The sequence below is a fragment of the Rhinoderma darwinii genome, chromosome 3 (assembly GCF_050947455.1).
Source record: "Rhinoderma darwinii isolate aRhiDar2 chromosome 3, aRhiDar2.hap1, whole genome shotgun sequence".
Classification (NCBI taxonomy): Eukaryota; Metazoa; Chordata; class Amphibia; order Anura; family Rhinodermatidae; genus Rhinoderma; species Rhinoderma darwinii.
Window position 1 is genome coordinate 6,714,497 of NC_134689.1, and position 24,994 is coordinate 6,739,490.

At 42.8% G+C, this 24,994-nt stretch overlaps 1 protein-coding gene across 2 annotated transcripts; it reads left to right on the plus strand.

The window, feature by feature from the left end:
• Positions 1-55: 55 nt before the first annotated feature.
• Positions 56-19,226, plus strand: INTS13 (integrator complex subunit 13). Of its 2 annotated transcripts, XM_075855771.1 has the most exons (18): positions 56-302; positions 1,081-1,313; positions 1,601-1,675; positions 7,880-8,082; positions 8,622-8,702; positions 8,791-8,881; positions 9,762-9,890; positions 10,046-10,069; positions 11,247-11,331; positions 12,486-12,572; positions 12,787-12,876; positions 12,983-13,161; positions 13,597-13,767; positions 13,857-14,011; positions 16,704-16,934; positions 17,544-17,680; positions 18,050-18,185; positions 18,923-19,226. In XM_075855771.1, exons 2-18 carry the CDS (start codon positions 1,089-1,091, stop codon positions 18,960-18,962), a joined length of 2,139 nt encoding a protein of 712 aa, XP_075711886.1. In that variant the 5' UTR covers positions 56-302; positions 1,081-1,088; the 3' UTR covers positions 18,963-19,226. The 2 variants fall into 2 exon arrangements, with proteins under 2 accessions (XP_075711886.1, XP_075711888.1); XM_075855773.1 differs by lacking the exon at positions 10,046-10,069 and having other exon boundaries at positions 57-302.
• Positions 19,227-24,994: the final 5,768 nt, after the last annotated feature.

Here is a 24,994-nt window from a genome sequence, read left to right on the forward strand (position 1 = left end):
CAGAAGAACGGAAGTCCACAGCGACTTCAGAATGCGCCTGCGCAACGCGACACCCAGTGACGTAGGGTCATTTACCGCTAGCGGCTGAGACCAAAAAAGGCGACAACGCGAAGGCGTCGTCTATGGAAGTGGTAGTCGGCCCTGGCCTGTGAGAGCGCGCAGAGTGTGGGGGACACCGGGGTGCGGGGCTGTCACTGCGAGGCTTAGGAAGGAGACCTGAAGGGGAGAAACATCCCCCAGTCTGTGCCCTGCGGTACAATGTGATCCCCCTTCTCTTCACAGTTCCTGGGAGCTCTCAGCAGGTGATTCTAGTCGTTCCATCCGCTCAGCCTGTGATACATTGTTACAATCCGCTACATGTTCAGGTGTTTGTTTGTTTTTTGATACATTGTTGCAGCTTTGGTTATTTTTAGAATATTTCTTTATTCGACACTTCCTGTAAATCCAGATCTGTATGTAAGAGCTCGTTACGGGATTTGCGCCACTTTTTTTCTGTGGCTTTAGTCGATATTTTCAAATGTTCACAAATTTTGACTCCACCATCTACGGAATTCAATGTTTCGCGACGATTGCGCCCTGTTCACGCAGTTCCTCCACGATGATGTCTCTTGATGCTCACAACCCTATTGAAGTTTGTGGAAATGGCCGCGTTGCGCATCACCCAGCCGAATTTGCGCATCCCAAATGGCGCAAAATTTAAACCGGAGATCTGTTTATAATCTGCTGATAAGATCCATTGGCGTTATGACGGGAAATAAATGTAGCGGTCGTGATAGTTGTCACCCAGCTTTCCTGCGGTCCTGAATGGCTAGTTATACTGGACGTATCCCCCTGTTGCTGTTCAGGGCTCTAAGAAAGCTGAGTGATTAACAGAAGTTTAATTGTGGCGGCCATATTGGATGTACCCAGCTTTTCCTGGAACAGATAGACCCAATGAACCGAATTTCTATCTGGTGTATTTTCTCCGGAGCTCCGCAGGAGAGGCTGGCGGCGTTGTACGGTTTTCTGGGTATCCGGCGGAGCGCTCTCTGCGGCTGGCAGGAAACGTGGCCGCACTTTGACGCCTTCTCTCTCTTCTAGGGGACAGGATGAAGGTGTTTTCGGAGTCTCACAAGACGGTGTTTGTGGTGGACCGCTGCCCGTACATGGCAGAATCCTGCAGACAACATGTGGAGTTTGATATGTTGACGAAAAACCGCACCCAAGGAATCATCCCTCTGGCCCCCATCTCCAAGTCCCTCTGGACGTGCGCAGTGGAGGCGTCGATGGAGTACTGCAGGATCATGTATGATATATTTCCATTCAAGAAATTGGTAAGGCTCCTCTTCTGGAGGAAAGATGCAGTTGTGGGGGATGCTGAGATTGTAGTCACCCGTGGCCCTGGTTCCTGTGGGGACCCAGTTGCTCCTCTGGGCAGCAGTTCTATAAATATGGTTCTTTGGTAGATACTTTGCTTTAGGGCCCAGGAACTTGAAGTTCCTCTCCTGGCACCAACCAATTATTACACAGTTTATGTCTTTAATGTTCCCGTTTTTATCTAGAATATTAATAGCAATAAACGAAGGCTCAGAACTAAACGTGATCCGTTTGTCATTTACAGGTGAATTTCATAGTCAGTGATTCCTGCTCCCGGATATTAAACTCATGGACCCAGGAAGATCAGAATCTTCAAGAGGTGAGGCTTGTGAAGAAAGGCACTCTGCTTGCTGCTAGTGAATAGAAACTGTTTACACGCAGAGGCTCAACACCTGTCCTGTTCAGGTCTAGGATAATGTTCCCATTCACTGATGGCAAAAGAAGGTCTTTACGTGATGATAAATTGGTGCACAGGTCACCCGAAGGACATGGAGGTTCATTGCTGCTCCCTGATTTCAGGCTGAGGAGAGACTGACACTAGTGGTTTTTTATTAGAATGAGCGACTGGAACTGCGGAAACCTCCCCTCCCCCATGATCACTATTTTATACCACATATCTCCGGTGATGAGACCCTCCAGAGACATTACATCATATATGTGACTGATATCAGCCGCTCCTCTTATATCACTCCAGTACTATTATATCCTCCAGACATTACATCATATGTGACTGATATCAGCCGCTCCTCTTATATCACTCCAGTACTATTATATCCTCCAGAGACATTACATCATATGTGACTGATATCAGCCGCTCCTCTTATATCACTCCAGCACTATTATATCCTCCAGACATTACATCATATGTGACTGATATCAGCCGCTCCTCTTATATCACTCCAGTACTATTATATCCTCCAGAGACATTACATCATATGTGACTGATATCAGCCGCTCCTCTTATATCACTCCAGTACTATTATATCCTCCAGAGACATTACATCATATGTGACTGATATCAGCCGCTCCTCTTATATCACTCCAGTACTATTATATCCTCCAGAGACATTACATCATATGTGACTGATATCAGCCGCTCCTCTTATATCACTCCAGTACTATTATATCCTCCAGAGACATTACATCATGTGTGACTGATATCAGCGGCTCCTCTTATATCACTCCAGCACTATTATATCCTCCAGAGACATTACATCATGTGTGACTGATATCAGCCGCTCCTCTTATATCACTCCAGCACTATTATATCCTCCAGAGACATTACATCATATGTGACTGATATCAGCCGCTCCTCTTATATCACTCCAGTACTATTATATCCTCCAGAGACATTACATCATATGTGACTGATATCAGCCGCTCCTCTTATATCACTCCAGTACTATTATATCCTCCAGAGACATTACATCATATGTGTGACTGATATCAGCCGCTCCTCTTATATCACTCCAGCACTATTATATCCTCCAGAGACATTACATCATATGTGACTGATATCAGCCGCTCCTCTTATAACACTCCACCACTATTATATCCTCCAGAGACATTACATCATATGTGACTGATATCAGCCGCTCCTCTTATAACACTCCAGTACTATTATATCCTCCAGAGACATTACATCATATGTGACTGATATCAGCCGCTCCTCTTATATCACTCCAGTACTATTATATCCTCCAGAGACATTACATCATATGTGACTGATATCAGCCGCTCCTCTTATATCACTCCAGCACTATTATATCCTCCAGAGACATTACATCATATGTGTGACTGATATCAGCCGCTCCTCTTATATCACTCCAGTACTATTATATCCTCCAGAGACATTACATCATGTGTGACTGATATCAGCGGCTCCTCTTATATCACTCCAGTACTATTATATCCTCCAGAGACATTACATCATATGTGACTGATATCAGCCGCTCCTCTTATATCACTCCAGCACTATTATATCCTCCAGAGACATTACATCATATGTGACTGATATCAGCCGCTCCTCTTATATCACTCCAGTACTATTATATCCTCCAGAGACATTACATCATATGTGTGACTGATATCAGCCGCTCCTCTTATAACACTCCAGTACTATTATATCCTCCAGAGACATTACATCATATGTGACTGATATCAGCCGCTCCTCTTATATCACTCCAGTACTATTATATCCTCCAGACATTACATCATATGTGTGACTGATATCAGCCGCTCCTCTTATATCACTCCAGCACTATTATATCCTCCAGAGACATTACATCATATGTGTGACTGATATCAGCCGCTCCTCTTATATCACTCCAGGACTATTATATCCTCCAGAGACATTACATCATATGTGACTGATATCAGCCGCTCCTCTTATATCACTCCAGTACTATTATATCCCCCAGAGACATTACATCATATGTGTGACTGATATCAGCCGCTCCTCTTATATCACTCCAGCACTATTATATCCTCCAGAGACATTACATCATATGTGTGACTGATATCAGCAGCTCCTCTTATATCACTCCAGTACTATTATATCCTCCAGAGACATTACATCATATGTGACTGATATCAGCCGCTCCTCTTATAACACTCCAGTACTATTATATCCTCCAGAGACATTACATCATATGTGACTGATATCAGCCGCTCCTCTTATAACACTCCAGTACTATTATATCCTCCAGAGACATTACATCATATGTGTGACTGATATCAGCCGCTCCTCTTATAACATCCAGTACTATTATATCCTCCAGAGACATTACATCATATGTGTGACTGATATCAGCCGCTCCTCTTATATCACTCCAGCACTATTATATCCTCCAGAGACATTACATCATGTGTGACTGATATCAGCGGCTCCTCTTATATCACTCCAGCACTATTATATCCTCCAGACATTACATCATATGTGACTGATATCAGCCGCTCCTCTTATAACACTCCAGCACTATTATATCCTCCAGACATTACATCATATGTGACTGATATCAGCTGCTCCTCTTATAACACTCCAGCACTATTATATCCTCCAGAGACATTACATCATATGTGTGACTGATATCAGCCGCTCCTCTTATATCACTCCAGTACTATTATATCCCCCAGAGACATTACATCATATGTGACTGATATCAGCCGCTCCTCTTATATCACTCCAGTACTATTATATCCTCCAGAGACATTACATTATATGTGTGACTGATATCAGCCTCTCCTCTTATAACACTCCAGCACTATTATATCCTCCAGAGACATTACATCATATATGTGACTGATATCAGCCGCTCCTCTTATATCACTCCAGTACTATTATATCCTCCAGAGACATTACATCATATGTGACTGATATCAGCCGCTCCTCTTATAACACTCCAGTACTATTATATCCTCCAGAGACATTACATCATATGTGACTGATATCAGCCGCTCCTCTTATAACACTCCAGTACTATTATATCCTCCAGAGACATTACATCATATGTGTGACTGATATCAGCCACTCCTCTTATATCACTCCAGTACTATTATATCCTCCAGAGACATTACATCATATGTGTGACTGATATCAGCCGCTCCTCTTATATCACTCCAGTACTATTATATCCTCCAGAGACATTACATCATATGTGTGACTGATATCAGCCGCTCCTCTTATATCACTCCAGTACTATTATATCCTCCAGAGACATTACATCATATGTGACTGATATCAGCCGCTCCTCTTATAACACTCCAGCACTATTATATCCTCCAGAGACATTACATCATGTGTGTGACTGATATCAGCTGCTCCTCTTATATCACTCCAGCACTATTATATCCCCCAGAGACATTACATCATATGTGTGACTGATATCAGCCGCTCCTCTTATATCACTCCAGTACTATTATATCCCCCAGAGACATTACATCATATGTGACTGATATCAGCCGCTCCTCTTATATCACTCCAGTACTATTATATCCTCCAGACATTACATCATATGTGACTGATATCAGCCGCTCCTCTTATATCACTCCAGCACTATTATATCCTCCAGAGACATTACATCATATGTGTGACTGATATCAGCTGCTCCTCTTATATCACTCCAGCACTATTATATCCTCCAGAGACATTACATCATATGTGACTGATATCAGCTGCTCCTCTTATATCACTCCAGCACTATTATATCCTCCAGAGACATTACATCATATGTGACTGATATCAGCCGCTCCTCTTATATCACTCCAGTACTATTATATCCTCCAGAGACATTACATCATATGTGACTGATATCAGCCGCTCCTCTTATAACACTCCAGCACTATTATATCCTCCAGAGACATTACATCATATGTGACTGATATCAGCCGCTCCTCTTATATCACTCCAGTACCATTATATCCTCCAGAGACATTACATCATATGTGACTGATATCAGCCGCTCCTCTTATAACACTCGAGTACTATTATATCCTCCAGAGACATTACATCATATGTGACTGATATCAGCCGCTCCTCTTATATCACTCCAGTACTATTATATCCTCCAGAGACATTACATCATATGTGACTGATATCAGCCGCTCCTCTTATATCACTCCAGTACTATTATATCCTCCAGAGACATTACATCATATGTGTGACTGATATCAGCCGCTCCTCTTATAACACTCCAGTACTATTATATCCTCCAGAGACATTACATCATATGTGACTGATATCAGCCGCTCCTCTTATATCACTCCAGCACTATTATATCCTCCAGAGACATTACATCATGTGTGTGACTGATATCAGCCGCTCCTCTTATAACACTCCAGTACTATTATATCCTCCAGAGACATTACATCATATGTGACTGATATCAGCCGCTCCCCTTATAACACTCCAGTACTATTATATCCTCCAGAGACATTACATCATATGTGTGACTGATATCAGCCGCTCCTCTTATATCACTCCAGCACTATTATATCCTCCAGAGACATTACATCATATGTGTGACTGATATCAGCTGCTCCTCTTATATCACTCCAGCACTATTATATCCCCCAGAGACATTACATCATATGTGTGACTGATATCAGCCGCTCCTCTTATATCACTCCAGTACTATTATATCCCCCAGAGACATTACATCATATGTGACTGATATCAGCCGCTCCTCTTATATCACTCCAGTACTATTATATCCTCCAGACATTACATCATATGTGACTGATATCAGCCGCTCCTCTTATATCACTCCAGCACTATTATATCCTCCAGAGACATTACATCATATGTGTGACTGATATCAGCTGCTCCTCTTATATCACTCCAGCACTATTATATCCTCCAGAGACATTACATCATATGTGACTGATATCAGCTGCTCCTCTTATATCACTCCAGCACTATTATATCCTCCAGAGACATTACATCATATGTGACTGATATCAGCCGCTCCTCTTATATCACTCCAGTACTATTATATCCTCCAGAGACATTACATCATATGTGACTGATATCAGCCGCTCCTCTTATAACACTCCAGCACTATTATATCCTCCAGAGACATTACATCATATGTGACTGATATCAGCCGCTCCTCTTATATCACTCCAGTACCATTATATCCTCCAGAGACATTACATCATATGTGACTGATATCAGCCGCTCCTCTTATAACACTCGAGTACTATTATATCCTCCAGAGACATTACATCATATGTGACTGATATCAGCCGCTCCTCTTATATCACTCCAGTACTATTATATCCTCCAGAGACATTACATCATATGTGACTGATATCAGCCGCTCCTCTTATATCACTCCAGTACTATTATATCCTCCAGAGACATTACATCATATGTGTGACTGATATCAGCCGCTCCTCTTATAACACTCCAGTACTATTATATCCTCCAGAGACATTACATCATATGTGACTGATATCAGCCGCTCCTCTTATATCACTCCAGCACTATTATATCCTCCAGAGACATTACATCATGTGTGTGACTGATATCAGCCGCTCCTCTTATAACACTCCAGTACTATTATATCCTCCAGAGACATTACATCATATGTGACTGATATCAGCCGCTCCCCTTATAACACTCCAGTACTATTATATCCTCCAGAGACATTACATCATATGTGTGACTGATATCAGCCGCTCCTCTTATATCACTCCAGCACTATTATATCCTCCAGAGACATTACATCATATGTGTGACTGATATCAGCTGCTCCTCTTATAACACTCCAGCACTATTATATCCTCCAGAGGCATTACATCATATGTGACTGATATCAGCTGCTCCTCTTATATCACTCCAGCACTATTATATCCTCCAGAGACATTACATCATATGTGACTGATATCAGCTGCTCCTCTTATATCACTCCAGCACTATTATATCCTCCAGAGACATTACATCATATATGTGACTGATATCAGCCGCTCCTCTTATAACACTCGAGTACTATTATAATGAACTGACTTTTCTCTTCTTCAGTTAATGGCGGCCTTAGCCACAATCGGACCCCCAAACCCCCGCGCTGACCCTGAGTGTTGCAGCATTCTGCACGGACTGGTGGCCGCCGTAGAAGCGTTATGTAAAATTACAGAGTATCAGCACGAGTCCCGGACGACGCTAATAGAGAACGCAGAACGCGTGGCGAACAGAGGGAGGATCATCTGCCTGACCAATGCGAAAAGGTACATCCCCTATATAGACTCTTCTATACAGAGAAACCGGGGGGGGGGACCCCAGAACAATAATACTCTGATGATGAATGGTCGGCACTTATTGGGGGTCCCTCCTCAGTGTCACTCTCCCCTATGATGAGGACGGAAAAGAGCAATCTGTATCACTGGCTATTGGAGTCAGGGGGCCGATACTTGTCACAGCTCTTTGTTATGGGGCAGTTCCTTGTCACTCTGCCCTAGGGGGCATTGGGTGGAGTTTCTGTATTAATTTGCCCTAGGGTCTGAATTAGCCAGGGCATATCCGTATCATTCTGTCTTGGGTTGTCGGACGTCCTACATGCCCATTTTTTTCCCTGACCTGTGCTATTGGGGAGCAGTCATGTCCCCCACCCCCCTCCCCTTACTTGTATGGCGAGCTTCAGAAGTGTTGGCAGGGCAGTATCGTGCTGGAAAGGGGACCCTCATGTTTCAGGTCTCAGGTGATTTAGGGCTGAGGGTCACACGGTCACATTGGGTCTCTCTCTATCTATCCATCTCTGTCTTTCCAGTGACAGTCACGTGCAGATGTTGGAGGATTGCGTCAGTGAGACGATACATGAACACAACAAGCTGGCGGCCGGCTCGGACCAGTAAGTCCCCCCCACACTGCACTTATTCCCCCTGTAACCCCTTATGTACCTGCCAAGCACAGACATTAATAATCCACGTCTGCTTAAGTCTCATGCAGATCCAGAAATGTGAGCTGGTGCTAATTCACACGTATCCGGTCGGTGACGACAGCCTCGTATCAGATCGCCCCAAAAAGGAAGTAAGTTATGTGACCCCCCCCCCCCCCCAACACCCCACATCCTACCCTAAATCTCAAGTAAATATGAATCCTCAAGCCGTCGCCTCCTGTTAAATATAATTTTTATCTGTTTTTGGGTAAGCTGGGTGACTACCAAAATGGCTGTGGTTACAAGAGTTGTCGCCCTATCTGTTCTGGACCACTAAATTGTAAATCTGCCTTAGATTTGATTACATAACTAGGCAGATTTGCCATTCAGGACCCCATGAAAGTTGGGTAGTGAGCAATGTGGGTGCTTATAATGGTGACCCAACTTTCTCTTTAAAAGATCAATAGGTGGAATAGACCGTTTTAGGAATTAGGACAACACAGGGAAAATCCTGTCTACCTGCAGCCACCACTAGAGGGAGCCCACTACATATTGATTATACATTGCACTCAATAACACGGTGGGCAGTGAGCTCCCCCTAGTGGTGGCTGCGGGTAGCAGAATCTTATCATGTCATTGAATGGGAGCTGTATATATCTGTATGTAGTGAGCTCCTCCTAGTGGTGGCTGTAGGTAGTGACAATGTTATTCTGTAACTCTATGGGATCTATATATATCTGTATGCAGTGAGCTCCCCCTAGTGGTGACTGCAGGAAGATAGAATTTTATCATGTAGCTCTGAGAGCTGTATATATCTATGTAGTGAGCTCCTCCTAGTGGTGGCTGTAGGTAGTGACAATGTTATTATGTAACTTTATGGGATCTATATATATCTGTATGCAGTGAGCTCCCCTAGTGGTGACTGCAGGAAGACAGAATTTTTATTCTGTAATTCTATGGCTGTGCATTGACTTGGAGCTCTGTCAGGACCACGTGGATGAACCTTCCCTTATTACTATGCTCCTTTCCCAGCTGTCCTCAGTATTGACCAGCGAGGTCCACAGCGTCCGTGCCGGCAGACATCTTGCCACCAAACTAAACCACCTGGTCCAGCTCCACTTTGACCTGGCCTCCACCACGATCACCAACATCCCCATGAAGGTAAGGCCGCCCTGCCCCCTCCCCCGATGTGCTTCTTTTAACTTCTTTCGAAAACTATTTTCATTTTTTTTTTATATTATTATTATTTCTTATTATTTCTTTTTGTTTTTAGTTTTTTTTTCCTCTCCATATCATATTTTTCTGTTTTTTACTAGCCCACAATCAGTGTCTGTGATCAGGTTAGTACATTTTGGAAACCGCCTCTCCCCCCAATACAAGCAAATATATAACCCCTAGAATGTGTTGCCGGATAAGATTTGTTTTCCTGCTTACATTCTATTACAAGAACATTCATCTCTATATAAAAAAACAAAATCCCCCCTCCCCCGCTGCGTAGAATTCTCCCCCCTCTTGTGTACTGTGGTGTCTTCTCGTGTGTTTTTGCCCGTTTTATACCCTCCCGTGTGTGTAACCGATCTAACCTGTGCCCGGAGCCTCGCGTCTTCGAAAACTAACATTAAATATGAAATATAAGAATGGCGTCTGCCTGGTAAAAAAAAATAAAAAAAAAATACCCATAATGCCCTATTGCTGAAAATCTTCTATTTGCAGTGTATTGAAATCATCACTCAAAGCGCATTTGCCCCTATAATAAAAAAAAAATTTGAATCTGTTTCTGGGAAAGCTGAGTGACCGTCAATATGGTGGTATTACTTTCCACCCAGCTTTCCAAGACTCCCATGGGATGCATGACCATTTATAGGGGATTTCCGGAGACTTTGATCGTTGCGGGACCCCATTAACCAGCAGAATGAAGGAGCAGCGGCGCTCAACGTAACGCATTAACCCCTTCTTTGCAGTACAGACCCGCAGCAACGCACTGGTCCGAGCCGCTGTGTCTGGTCCTGAGAATCAGTCCTGTTCACTTACCTGGTCTGAGCTGCAGTACCACACATGGCCACATGCACGCGGGTGTCGCTGTTGGGTATGGCAGGCCGCTGCCGCCTCTTCGTTCTCGCCCCACCGATCACACATTGGAGTTGTTTGTCACCCAGCTTTCCCAGAAACAGATAGAACTTAGAAATGACTGAATAGAAGTTGTATCAACCGAGTGACTCAATGACTTGGAAATGGAATATTTTTATTTTAGGGGGAAATGCTTTTTGTCTTATGTTTTACCATTTATACGTTTCTTTTGTGCTGTTATTCTTAATCTACACTTGCTCTTTGTATCTTAGCCAGAATTTCCCATGATATTAGGAGCAGAGTAGTTGGTAGCAGCGGTGTCGCCTGTACCGTGGTGGGCGCCGCTGCTCTCCGTACATGACCCTCACGGCATCTCCCCAGTTTACCTGCTGCTTTTCAGGTGTTGGTTTCATTTCTTCTCTCCTTTTTTTTGTGTTTCCATGTATGAAGGAAGAACAACACGCCAACACTTCAGCCAACTACGACGTGGAACTTCTTCACCACAAGGAGGCGCACTACGAGTTTATTAAAAGTGGTATGTTCTCCAGGAAATGCCCTGTAGCCTCTCTGATCTTTCTGCAGGTACATTGCATTCGTCCATGCAAACGGAAAGGGCACGGCCCCCACAAGATCTGCGCACTCTTTTCCTGAAATACTCTGTGCTGCTTAGAATTCTGTTACTTCCTCTTTCAGTCTATCACCTCTAACTTGTCTCCATACACCTGCAAACACCATTAACTGCTTTTTCCTGTCACCACTAAGATCGCTTAAATGGTCACTGCTCTCCAAGGTCAGCACGCTCCTATCCTGAAATACTCTGTGCTTCCGGCAATCCTGCTCCTTACTGTGTAGGGCTCATGACGCTGCTCCTGTCACAATCAGCCCTGTCCTCACTAACATCATCACATGAGAGGACAAGTCTTTGCAACCTACAAGACCAGCACACTCCTCTCCTGAAATACTCTGTGCTGCTTGACATACCTGCTCCTTACTGTGTAGGGCACATGACGCTGCTCCTGTCACATGCAGCCCTGTCCTCACGAACATCCTCACATGGACAGGTCAGGTCTCTTCCCCCCACACTAGATCAGCGCACTCCTCCTGAAATACTCTGTGCTGCTGGATACCCTTGCCCCTCCAACTATGCAATCCGCAATCTATGTCCTCCCACTTGCTTCCATTTCCCTCCTCATCTCATAGAACCATATAATCCCCAGATTCACCCACTCCTCTCCTGTAATATTCTGCCTCCCACAAGACTAGCAAACGTCCTTGCTGAAATACTCTGTGCATTTCCTCTGTCTGTAACTTCCCACTTGTCTCCATCCCCCTCCTCACAACACTCCCTCTGGCATATACAACGCTGTCCTCACTAACCTAGTCTCATGGGCTCACTCCTCTCCTGAAATACTCTGTGCTTCTTAGAGGACCCTGCTCCATCCACTATCTGTGACCTCCAACATGTTCCCATTTCCTTTCTCGCTTCATGGCCCTGTGACACACGGTCCTGTCCTCACTAAGATCAGGACAATTCTTTCCTTAAATACTCTGTGCTGCTCAGAAAGTTCAGAGGGCTACATAGTGTTCTATCTACTTGGGCAGGAGATTAAAGGGGACAAGAAAAAAAATGTCTGCAACCCTGGAATATTAGAATTTTAAGATGCACAATCAATCTCTTTTGCCTCTTAGGAGATGGATATGTCAGTAACAGCCGAGAAGCCACTCTTAAAGAGACAGTCACTTTAAAATGGTGCACGCCCAGGACGAACAGTGTGGGTGAGTAGAGCGTATTAAGTCACGTTTAGCCACGTTATTGGGAAGCTAGCTAATTGGCCAAGAGGGATCACCTGTCACAGCTCAAACTTGTTTATTAGGAAGTTGTCATGGATGATCTTGGCCAATCACCTGTAGTTAGGGTTGTAAACGGGGCGGGGCTGTGACTACCTGAAGTGCGTTCTAATACGTTTGGTTTTTGTTCTCCTTCCCGTAGAGCTGCATTACTGTACTGGAGCGTTCCGGATCTCCCCGGTAGACGTGAACAGCCGGCCGTCTTCCTGCCTTACTAATTTCCTGTTAAATGGTGAGAGGTCGGACTATTCTTGTTGTACGCAGGATCCAGGCCGTGCGCTGCCGGACTAGAGGGGTCTTACTCTGTGTTTTACATTCTACGATTTATTTCCTCGCAGGTCGGTCGGTGCTTTTGGAACAGCCGCGGAAATCCGGTTCCAAAGTCATTAGTCACATGCTGAGCAGTCACGGCGGGGAAATCTTCCTGCACGTATTGAGCAGCTCCCGCTCTATACTGGAGGACCCTCCGTCAATAAGTGAGGGCTGCGGCGGGAGAGTCACCGATTACAGGATTACGGTACGCTGTTCACCCAGCTTTCTCTCACTCCTGAATGGCAAACTTGCATGTCTAGGCAGAGTTGAGGCTTTAGGAAAGCTGGGTTCCTCCATTATAGTGACCACTGGGGGTCCCAGTAGTCTTCCCCCCCCCCCCCCCACCACCGATCCAGCATCTATTATCCATTTTTTGTGGATCGGTGATATGTTATTAGTGGGAAAACTTTTTTTTAATGATGATTTTTGGGGGCTCCTTAAAGGGTCACTACACCAAAAGTTGTGAAAATTCTGTTCCGTGGGAAAGTGGGTGACAATCCGTAAGGTTGCCATGACAGCGGGGGTGGTCATCCAGTTTTTCTAGAATCCGTCCCACCCGTGAACAGAATTTTTTTTCTCCGCCGTTCTAGGTCCTCTGATATTTTCACGGTATATAACGGGTTAATTGCTTGGTTTTTAGGACTTTGGGGAGTTCATGAGAGAGAACCGGCTCATGCCGTTCCTAGAGACCCGCTATAAACTGGACGGCACAGTGGAGGTTCCCCTGGAGAGGGCAATGGGCCAGCTGGAGAGATATACCCGCTACTGGCCCATGATCATCTCCCAGACCACCATATTCAACATGCAGGCGGTAAGTGAGGGCTGTGTGTATAGAAACCATACGACGGGGTTCAGTAGGAGAAATAAGGTCACCACCCCCCCCCCCCATCTCTTCCGCAGGTGGTGCCCCTCGCCAGCCTCATTGTAAAGGAGGCTCTAACTGAGGACGACGTGCTGAACTGTCAGAAGACCATCTACAACCTGGTGGACATGGAGAGGAAGAATGACCCCCTTCCGATATCTACTGCCGGAACCAGGGGCAAAGGGCCAAAGAGGTATAGTCCTTATTTATTAGGAACCTCCTAGTGCCAACCAGCTGATGGTTGTATCATGTCCCGCTGGCACAGGTGTAGGGTTCGCTAAAGCGTAACAGAGCAGGTGGGGGGGGGGGGGGCTGTTTATTACCATCGGCACCCCCGCCACGCGATCCCAGAATGTTGATGCCTCGTCAGCTCTGGGGTCTAATGAAAGCCGCCTGGTCGGCCATATTGGTACACCTATTCAGCGGTGAGCGGACGGGCATTATATACTGCAATACATAAGTGTTCCTGTGTGTTATAGAAGAGATCTAAAGCCCGGTTCACACAGGTTCTTGTAGGTGGAAAAATCTGTATTTTTATTTAGCGCTGCGGGCAAAAAACGGCGTGAAATGGGAGGTCAGAGACGGAAATGCACGAAGAAAGGGCATGACACTTTTTTTCCCCATAAGCGTTTTTTTTCGGGAATAACGCCAACGCCTCCCATTGAAATCAATGGGAAGGAGGCGATATCGGATGTTTTTTGGCGCGGTTTCCACATCAAAAATTGCGCTTAAAAAAAAAACTGTGTGAACAGGACCCAATAGTCTAGCGGGGCTAAAAATAAAATAAAATGTTTAAAAATCTAAAGAGAGAAATCCAGAAAACCGATATTATTAAAGGGTTTATTGTATGATGTCAAAATAATAGATAAATAAAATACGCATTTGTCTCGCTGCATCCGTAACGAACCGTTCTATGAAATGAACGCAATATTTATCCCGCACTTGTGCAAAAGTAGTGAAATAAAAAATATATCAATTTGGGATTGCCATAATTGTATCGACCCCGTGAAATTAAGCGAACGTGCCGGCTTCGTTCACATCTGCGTCAGGCTCTTGTTCCGTTGGAACGGAGCCCTGACTAACGCAACGTTGATTTCAGTGGTGACCGATCCGGTGACCATTGTTTCCGTTTGTCTCCATTGTGCAAGGGATCTGTCGTTTTGACGAAATTAATAGCGCAGTCGAGTACGGTATTGATTCCATCGGAACGGAGCCCTAACGGATATGTGAACGAAGCCTTATTTATACCGTATGGTGAAGGACGCAAAATGTAAAACGTAAAAAAAAAAAAGTCGAAAGTCCTCGTACGGCTGCAAATCGACAAAAACGATGTTCTGGCTTACGAAATGCGAAAATTAAAAACCTAAAAAGATGTTTGCTTCCTTAAGGACCGAAAGAAGGGGTTGAGTTACTGGTGACCCCCAAAGTGTGGTCGTCGGCACTTTTTCGTGCTTGCTCGGCACCGTAGTAATAGCGCAGTCGTAGTTGGTCAGGGTATGGTGGGGGATATAGTCACAGCTGGAGAGCGACAAAATGGGGGCCACTAGTTACATAGCACGCAATGAGGGAGGTTTATCCAAACTAGCGAAAAGTGAAACTGTTGCCCATAGCAACCAATCAAATTCCAGCTCTCATGTTTCTCAGGCCCTCTGGAAAATGAAAGCAGCGACCTGATTGGTTGCTGAGGGCAACTGCTCCATTTTTCTTCTACTTATTTTGGTTAAATATCCTCTATAAGGCGGAGTGTGTTCAGCCATTGGAGAACCGCCCGATTTTATATACACCGTGTAGGTTTAAGCTTACTGCCCGAGCGATTGGTCAGCTGAATGTCGGGCGCCCGGCAGTCAGGGATTGCCAGGGATCCTGGAGAGAAGACAGAAGCGGTTTTCACGGCTTTTGTCTTCCCTGTATTCGTGGACACCGCGCTAAACGAACGCAGTGTATAGGATCGAGGCAGCGCCACTGTCTCTGGTGGTCATGTGACTGGTCACATGATCGGTGGGATGCCGGTAGCAGGAGGCTGCAGACCTAACCGTGACCTGTCGCTATATCGGGGCCGATTTCCCGTTCTGTGCGACGCCAGTTACAGTGTAAAATGATCTAATACAGTCCCGCTAATGTTTATTCTGACCTTTTGAGGGACAAGCCAAAATAGTTTAAAGAAAAAGCTCTCGCCAATGATTGTAGTAACGCCGGCCCTGACGCAATTCTCCTAAAAGAGACGTGTAATATATCAAAATGTACGGCAGACAATGACGATCGCACATCAAAAGTCTATTTTATTATAAATCAATATTAACAGAAAAAATGAACTAGATTGTAAAAAAGGCGTTTTTTTTTAAATTTATTTTTTAACAAGCAAAAAGCCTAAAAATGGCCAAAAAATAATTAAAGCAAAAATGTGACTAATAATAAAATCCTGCGTTGCTCACAGAAAAATAATCACGACGATCACGGCGCTAGCCCAACAAATGAAACCGTTAAAGCTGATTCGCAGCGCCAGAAAAATTTAAAGATGGATTGAGTTGGTGATATCCTAGTTGGGGGAGGGGGGCGATGGCGTCTGCTGCGGGGGTCTTTTTGGCTAATGCAGCGTTTTTGCTCTGCGGTTTCTTAGGTTAATCTGTTTCTAGGAAAGTTGGGTGACAACCAGCACAGCCGCCTTTACCGCCTCCACCGGGTTCTCACCCGTTTGGATTAATGACGGTGTAATCGGCCTCGTTATGTGCTGATCTGTCCCCTGCCATTCAGGAGTATGAGAAAGCAGGGTGACTACCACTGCGGGAGCTGTCATTTTATTTTGCGTCTGGAACGGGTTCTTTATGTACTAGATGTTGAGGACGGTTCCGGTTGCGTCTCTGACTGTTGTGGTTCTGATCCGCCAGGGACGAGCAGTACCGGATCATGTGGAATGAGCTGGAGACTCTGGTCCGAGCGCACGTCAACAGCTCAGACAAGCACCAGCGGGTGATGGAGTGTCTCCAGGCGTGTCGGAGTAAGCCCCCCGAGGAGGAAGAACGCAAGAAACGGGGCCGAAAGAGGGAGGACAAAGAGGAGAAGTCTGATAAAGGCGGGAAGGATAACGACCACGACAAGAAGTGGGCGGAGTCCGAGCGGTAAGTTGTATTTTATTTTTTTTAAACTTTACTCAAACTTTTTTGCCGTATTCTTCATTGTTACAAAAAAAAAAACACACAAAAAAACCGCATCTAAAAAAAGGCCAATGTATTTTTATTTTTTTTCAGCGTTTGTATTTTTTTTTTTTTTTTTTTAGGTGTCATTTTTTTCACATTGCAGATCATGTGATTCATAGATTCCTCTTTGCAACACATGTATTCTGAAAAATAGCGTAAAAAAAAAAAACGCAAGGCGCGTGCATTTTTTGGGGATCCGATAAGAAATGAGCTGAAATCACGTCAAATTGACTTCTTGCTGAAAAAAAAAACAGGCCACAGACCCAAAAAACACAAGACGAAAGAAAAAAAACCAAAACGTCACGAAAAAAAATAAACGCACTGTTGGTTGCGCATTTTTAATATTTCACGAATAGGAGACCTAAAAATTCGTCGTCCTGCAGGGAGGGATTTTTCTGCCCTTCAGACCAATTAAATGGCTGATACCGGAGAGCGATAGATTTGCGTTCATCTGCATAGCGGAGGGACTGTAGGGATTAATGTCTCTTTTTAATACGCGACCGTCTAACGTAATTCTTACATTGCTTTTAGGAAATCGTCAATAGACCGAGAAAAAGAGGAGTTGATGGAGACGGAGGTGATCAAGGACTCCCCTGATTCGCCGGAGCCCCCCAATAAGAAACCTCACATCGCAGTGGAGGATGTGGCGCCGATAGAGAAGTCTAAAGGTCAGTCCGTCCAATGGGCGCTATCCGCTTTGTGTTTGAGGGGGTTAATCTGTGGAGGGCACGGGTTGCTGCCCCGGAGGGTGGTGGCGGGAGTGGGTGTGGTCTAACTGCGGTCACATGACATGGGTTGTCCAAACCGGTCTACCCCAGTTTAGCCAATAGGACACCTGTGATATATGTGGTAATATACCTACGAGGGAACCATATACATACAGCGTAGTCAAGATGGCGGCTGTCAAGGTGGCGGAGGGTACGGTATATATTACAGGTTTACCCATTGATCTAATACTTACAGATATATGGGTGGTTCCTCATTGTTGACGCACCCATGACAACTCTTCCTGGTTATTATCCCCCCTCCCCCCACAGGCCCCATGTCTCTGCTGTCTCTATGGAGCAATAGAATAAATACTGCAAATTCCAGGAAGCATCAAGAGTTTATCGGGCGCCTGAACTCCGTCAACAACAAGGCAGAATTATACCAGCACCTCAAGGAAGAGAACGGGTGAGTGGGGCGATACAGGTGTTTTCCTATATACCTTATGTATCTGCATATTTACATTTATTCAAATGAGCGGGTGTTTCCATATTGGATATCATTATTGGTTGTAGACTTTGCCTTTAATGAAAGTTCCGCCTGTATTAAAGGATCACAAAAAAAAAAATATGTCGTCCTTTAGTCTAATAAATAGTCGGCAAATGGGAAATCTGACCTCTTTGTAAAAGATAGTCGTTACCTTTTTTTTTTTTATTTGTATTGTTTTGCTCTGTTGCTACCTGGAAACTATCAACAAGCAGGCCAACTGCTGTTGACTGACCTTGTGGGTATATTTATAGTCTACTTATGACTTGTATGAACAACTGGTACAGACCTTCTGGCTAATTTATGAACATTCACACAGTCTGAAGAAACCTAGATCCGTCAACAGCAGTTTGTTGGTGGTTTCCGGTGACAACTGAACTTTTTTGTCTATACTGTTGTTTTTTTTTGTGTTTTTGGTTCTATAAATAGCAGAAATAATGTAATGAAGAGAAGTTAAAAGATGCTGGAAGTTACACTGGATGATTTTAGCATCTTGCTAGACACGTTTAACACTTTGCTCCTCTTACGCCACCCCATGGCTGACGTACTTTACATCAATATTCTGTTGCTAAAAAATATTGCACGCGTCTGGCGATCAGGGAAAGAACTTTTGCGAACGGGATATGAATATTGATCTCCTTGTTTCTTCGTTCCCGCAGCTCTGACGCCATTGAGAACGGGAAGACCGGCAGACAGTGATGGCGCCCTCCGCGTTCAGCCGGACGATCATGATTTCCTTCATCTCAAGGACGTTACAAACTGATTTTATACCCGTTTGACCTCTTTATAGGATTTTTTTTCTATGAATTGTAAATATAAAGAGGCTCCTGGGAAACGGCATCTTATTTTAAGAGATGGCGGGGGGTTGGGGGGGGGAACGATGAAAAACCAGTGGCCTCATGTTTATATCAAGAAATTAAATTTGGATTAAAATCCACCCTTTAATAAAGTTCTTTTTTTCTATTTTTTTCTTAGCTTTTTTTTGTGTAAATTTGTAAAAAAAATAAAACATTTTAAAAAAAATCTTTCTTATTTAACCTTAACTTTTAGCGGCAGAGGGTTCCATAGTGTGACTGCTCTTACAGTAAAGAATCACCTTCACTTCTTTCCTTTAAAGCACGGACTCACAACTATTTCTGGTCGAAGGGCCACGTTGTCAGATTGCACTGGACCGAAGAGCAGCAAAAAAACATAAAGGGGTATTCCAATCGTATACGTTCAAAGCACATGCGGAGTCCGGGACTCCCACCTATCGGCGGAATTGGGGGTCTCCTGCTTGCTCTCCGTTGTAGTTTATGGGAGTTATAGGAACAACCAAAAGTTTCACAACTCTGTACACCGCCACGGGGAGAACCGCGTGCATGCACCACCACTTCATCCGCTCCTATCGGGATTGCTGTATGATGTCAGGGGACCCCCATTCTCCCAATCTATGGAGGGTCCCAGGGATGGGACCGCCCCCTTCCAGACATTAAGAGCATACCCTGTGGATATGCCAAAAAGGCTGTATGGCGTTAGCGCCATACAGCCCCCCTGTAGATATCTACAGGGGGGGAGCTGTAAAAACGTGACGTCATTACATTCTATATCTCACACGTGACGTCATTATATTATATATCTCACACGTGACGTCATTATATTATATATCTCACACGTGACGTCATTACATTATACATCTCACACGTGACGTCATTACATTATATCTCTCACACGTGACGTCATTATATTATATATCTCACACGTGACGTCATTACATTATATATCTCACACGTGACGTCATTACATTATATATCTCACACGTGACGTCATTACATTATATATCTCACACGTGACGTCATTACATTATACATCTCACACGTGACGTCATTATATTATATATCTCACACGTGACGTCATTACATTATATATCTCACACGTGACGTCATTACATTATATATCTCACACGTGACGTCATTACATTATATATCTCACACGTGACGTCATTACATTATACATCTCACACGTGACGTCATTACATTATATATCTCACACGTGACGTCATTACATTATATATCTCACACGTGACGTCATTACATTATACATCTCACACGTGACGTCATTACATTATATATCTCACGTGACGTCTTTACATTATATATCTCACACGTGACGTCATTACATTATATATATCTCACACGTGACGTCATTACATTATATATATATATCACACGTGACGTCATTACATTATATCTCTCACACGTGACGTCATTACATTATATCTCTCACACGTGACGTCATTATATTATATATCTCACACGTGACGTCATTACATTATATCTCTCACACGTGACGTCATTACATTATACATCTCACACGTGACGTCATTACATTATATATCTCACACGTGACGTCATTACATTATATATCTCACACGTGACGTCATTACATTATATATATCACGTGACGTCATTACATTATATATCTCACACGTGACGTCATTACATTATATATATCTCACACGTGACGTCATTACATTATATATATATCACACGTGACGTCATTACATTATATCTCTCACACGTGACGTCATTACATTATATCTCTCACACGTGACGTCATTATATTATATATCTCACACGTGACGTCATTACATTATATCTCTCACACGTGACGTCATTACATTATACATCTCACACGTGACGTCATTACATTATATATCTCACACGTGACGTCATTACATTATATATCTCACACGTGACGTCATTACATTATATATATCACACGTGACGTCATTACATTATATATCTCACACGTGACGTCATTACATTATACATCTCACACGTGACGTCATTACATTATATATATATCACACGTGACGTCATTATATTACATTATATATCTCACGCGTGACGTCATTATATTACATTATATATCTCACACGTGACGTCATTACATTATATATCTCACGCGTGACGTCATCACATTATACATCTCACACGTGACGTCATTACATTATATATCTCACACGTGACGTCATTACATTATATATCTCACACGTGACGTCATTACATTATATATCTCACACGTGACGTCATTACATTATATATCTCACGCGTGACGTCATTATATTACATTATATATCTCACACGTGACGTCATTACATTATATATCTCACGCGTGACGTCATCACATTATACATCTCACACGTGACGTCATTACATTATATATCTCACACGTGACGTCATTACATTATACATCTCACACGTGACGTCATTACATTATATATCTCACACGTGACGTCATTATATATCTCACACGTGACGTCATTACATTATACATCTCACACGTGACGTCATTACATTATACATCTCACACGTGACGTCATTACATTATACATCTCACACGTGACGTCATATTACATTATATATCTCACACGTGACGTCATTACATTATATATCTCACACGTGACGTCATATTACATTATATATCTCACACGTGACGTCATTACATTATATATCTCACGCGTGACGTCATTATATTACATTATATATCTCACGCGTGACGTCATTACATTATATATCTCACGCGTGATGTCATCACATTATACATCTCACACGTGACGTCATTACATTATATATCTCACACGTGACGTCATTACATTATATATCTCACACGTGACGTCATTACATTATACATCTCACACGTGACGTCATTACATTATACATCTCACACGTGACGTCATTACATTATACATCTCACACGTGACGTCATTCCATTATATATCTCACACGTGACGTCATTACATTATACATCTCACACGTGACGTCATTACATTATATATCTCACACGTGACGTCATTACATTATACATCTCACACGTGACGTCATTACATTATATATCTCACACGTGACGTCATTACATTATACATCTCACACGTGACGTCATTACATTATACATCTCACACGTGACGTCATTACATTATACATCTCACACGTGACGTCATTACATTATACATCTCACACGTGACGTCATTACATTATACATCTCACACGTGACGTCATTACATTATACATCTCACACGTGACGTCATTATATTATATATCTCACACGTGACGTCATTACATTATACATCTCACACGTGACGTCATATATCTCACACGTGACGTCATTACATTATACATCTCACACGTGACGTCATTACATTATATATCTCACACGTGACGTCATTACATTATACATCTCACACGTGACGTCATTACATTATACATCTCACACGTGACGTCATTATATATCTCACACGTGACGTCATTACATTATACATCTCACACGTGACGTCATTATATATCTCACACGTGACGTCATTACATTATACATCTCACACGTGACGTCATTACATTATATATATATCACACGTGACGTCATTACATTATATATCTCACATGTGACGTCATTATATATCTCACACGTGACTACATTACATTATATATATCTCACACGTGACGTCATTACATTATACATCTCACACGTGACGTCATTATATATCTCACACGTGACGTCATTATATTATATATATCTCACACGTGACGTCATTACATTATATATATCTCACACGTGACGTCATTACATTATACATCTCACACGTGACGTCATTACATTATATATCTCACACGTGACGTCATTACATTATACATCTCACACGTGACGTCATTACATTATACATCTCACACGTGACGTCATCACATTATATATCTCACACGTGACGTCATTACATTATATATCTCACACGTGACGTCATCACATTATATATCTCACACGTGACGTCATTACATTATACATCTCACACGTGACGTCATTACATTATATATCTCACACGTGATGTCATTACATTATATATCTCACACGTGACGTCATTACATTATATATCTCACACGTGACGTCATTACATTATATATATATATCACACGTGACGTCATTACATTATATATATCTCACACGTGACGTCATTACATTATATATATCTCACACGTGACGTCATTACATTATACATCTCACACGTGACGTCATTATATTATACATCTCACACGTGACGTCATTACATTATACATCTCACACGTGACGTCATTACATTATATATCTCTCACACGTGACGTCCTTACATTATACATCTCACACGTGACGTCATTACATTATACATCTCACACGTGACGTCATTACATTATATATCTCACACGTGACGTCATTACATTATATCTCTCACACGTGACGTCATCACATTATACATCTCACACGTGACGTCATTACATTATACATCTCACACGTGACGTCATTACATTATACATCTCACACGTGACGTCATTACATTATACATCTCACACGTGACGTCATTACATTATATATATATCACACGTGACGTCATTACATTATACATCTCACACGTGACGTCATTACATTATATATCTCACACGTGACGTCATTATATTATATATATCACACGTGACGTCATTACATTATACATCTCACACGTGACGTCATTACATTATATATCTCACACGTGACGTCATTACATTATATATCTCACACGTGACGTCATTACATTATATATCTCACACGTGACGTCATTACATTATACATCTCACACGTGACGTCATTACATTATATATCTCACACGTGACGTCATTACATTATATATCTCACACGTGACGTCATTACATTATATATCTCACACGTGACGTCATTACATTATATATCTCACACGTGACGTCATTACATTATATCTCTCACACGTGACGTCATTACATTATATCTCTCACACGTGACGTCATCACATTATATCTCTCACACGTGACGTCATCACATTATATCTCTCACACGTGACGTCATCACATTATATCTCTCACACGTGACGTCATCACATTATATATCTCACACGTGACGTCATTATATATCTCACACGTGACGTCATTACATTATATCTCTCACACGTGACGTCATTATATCTCTCACACGTGACGTCATTATATATCTCACACGTGACGTCATTATATATCTCACACGTGACGTCATTATATATCTCACACGTGACGTCATTATATCTCTCACACGTGACGTCATTATATCTCTCACACGTGACGTCATTATATCTCTCACACGTGACGTCATTATATCTCACACGTGACGTCATTATATCTCTCACACGTGACGTCATTATATCTCTCACACGTGACGTCATTATATCTCTCACACGTGACGTCATATCTCACACGTGACGTCATTATATCTCACACGTGACGTCATTATATCTCTCACACGTGACGTCATATCTCTCACACGTGACGTCATTATATCTCTCACACGTGACGTCATTATATCTCACACGTGACGTCATTATATATCTCACACGTGACGTCATTACATTATATATATATCACACGTGACGTCATTACATTATACATCTCACACGTGACGTCATTACATTATATATCTCACACGTGACGTCATTACATTATATCTCTCACACGTGACGTCATCACATTATACATCTCACACGTGACGTCATTACATTATATATCTCACACGTGACGTCATTACATTATATATCTCACACGTGACGTCATTACATTATATATATCACACGTGACGTCATCACATTATATATCTCACACGTGACGTCATTACATTATACATCTCACACGTGACGTCATTACATTATATATCTCACACGTGACGTCATTACATTATACATCTCACACGTG

Bases quoted from the DNA above. Each gene is read 5' to 3' on its own strand.
- INTS13 (XM_075855771.1), top strand. From the start codon at position 1,089: ATGAAGGTGTTTTCGGAGTCTCACAAGACGGTGTTTGTGGTGGACCGC. The intron at 1,314-1,600 runs GTAAGGCTCCTC...TGTCATTTACAG, and splicing joins TATTTCCATTCAAGAAATTG to GTGAATTTCATAGTCAGTGA. The intron at 13,162-13,596 runs GTACGCTGTTCA...CTTGGTTTTTAG, and splicing joins TCACCGATTACAGGATTACG to GACTTTGGGGAGTTCATGAG.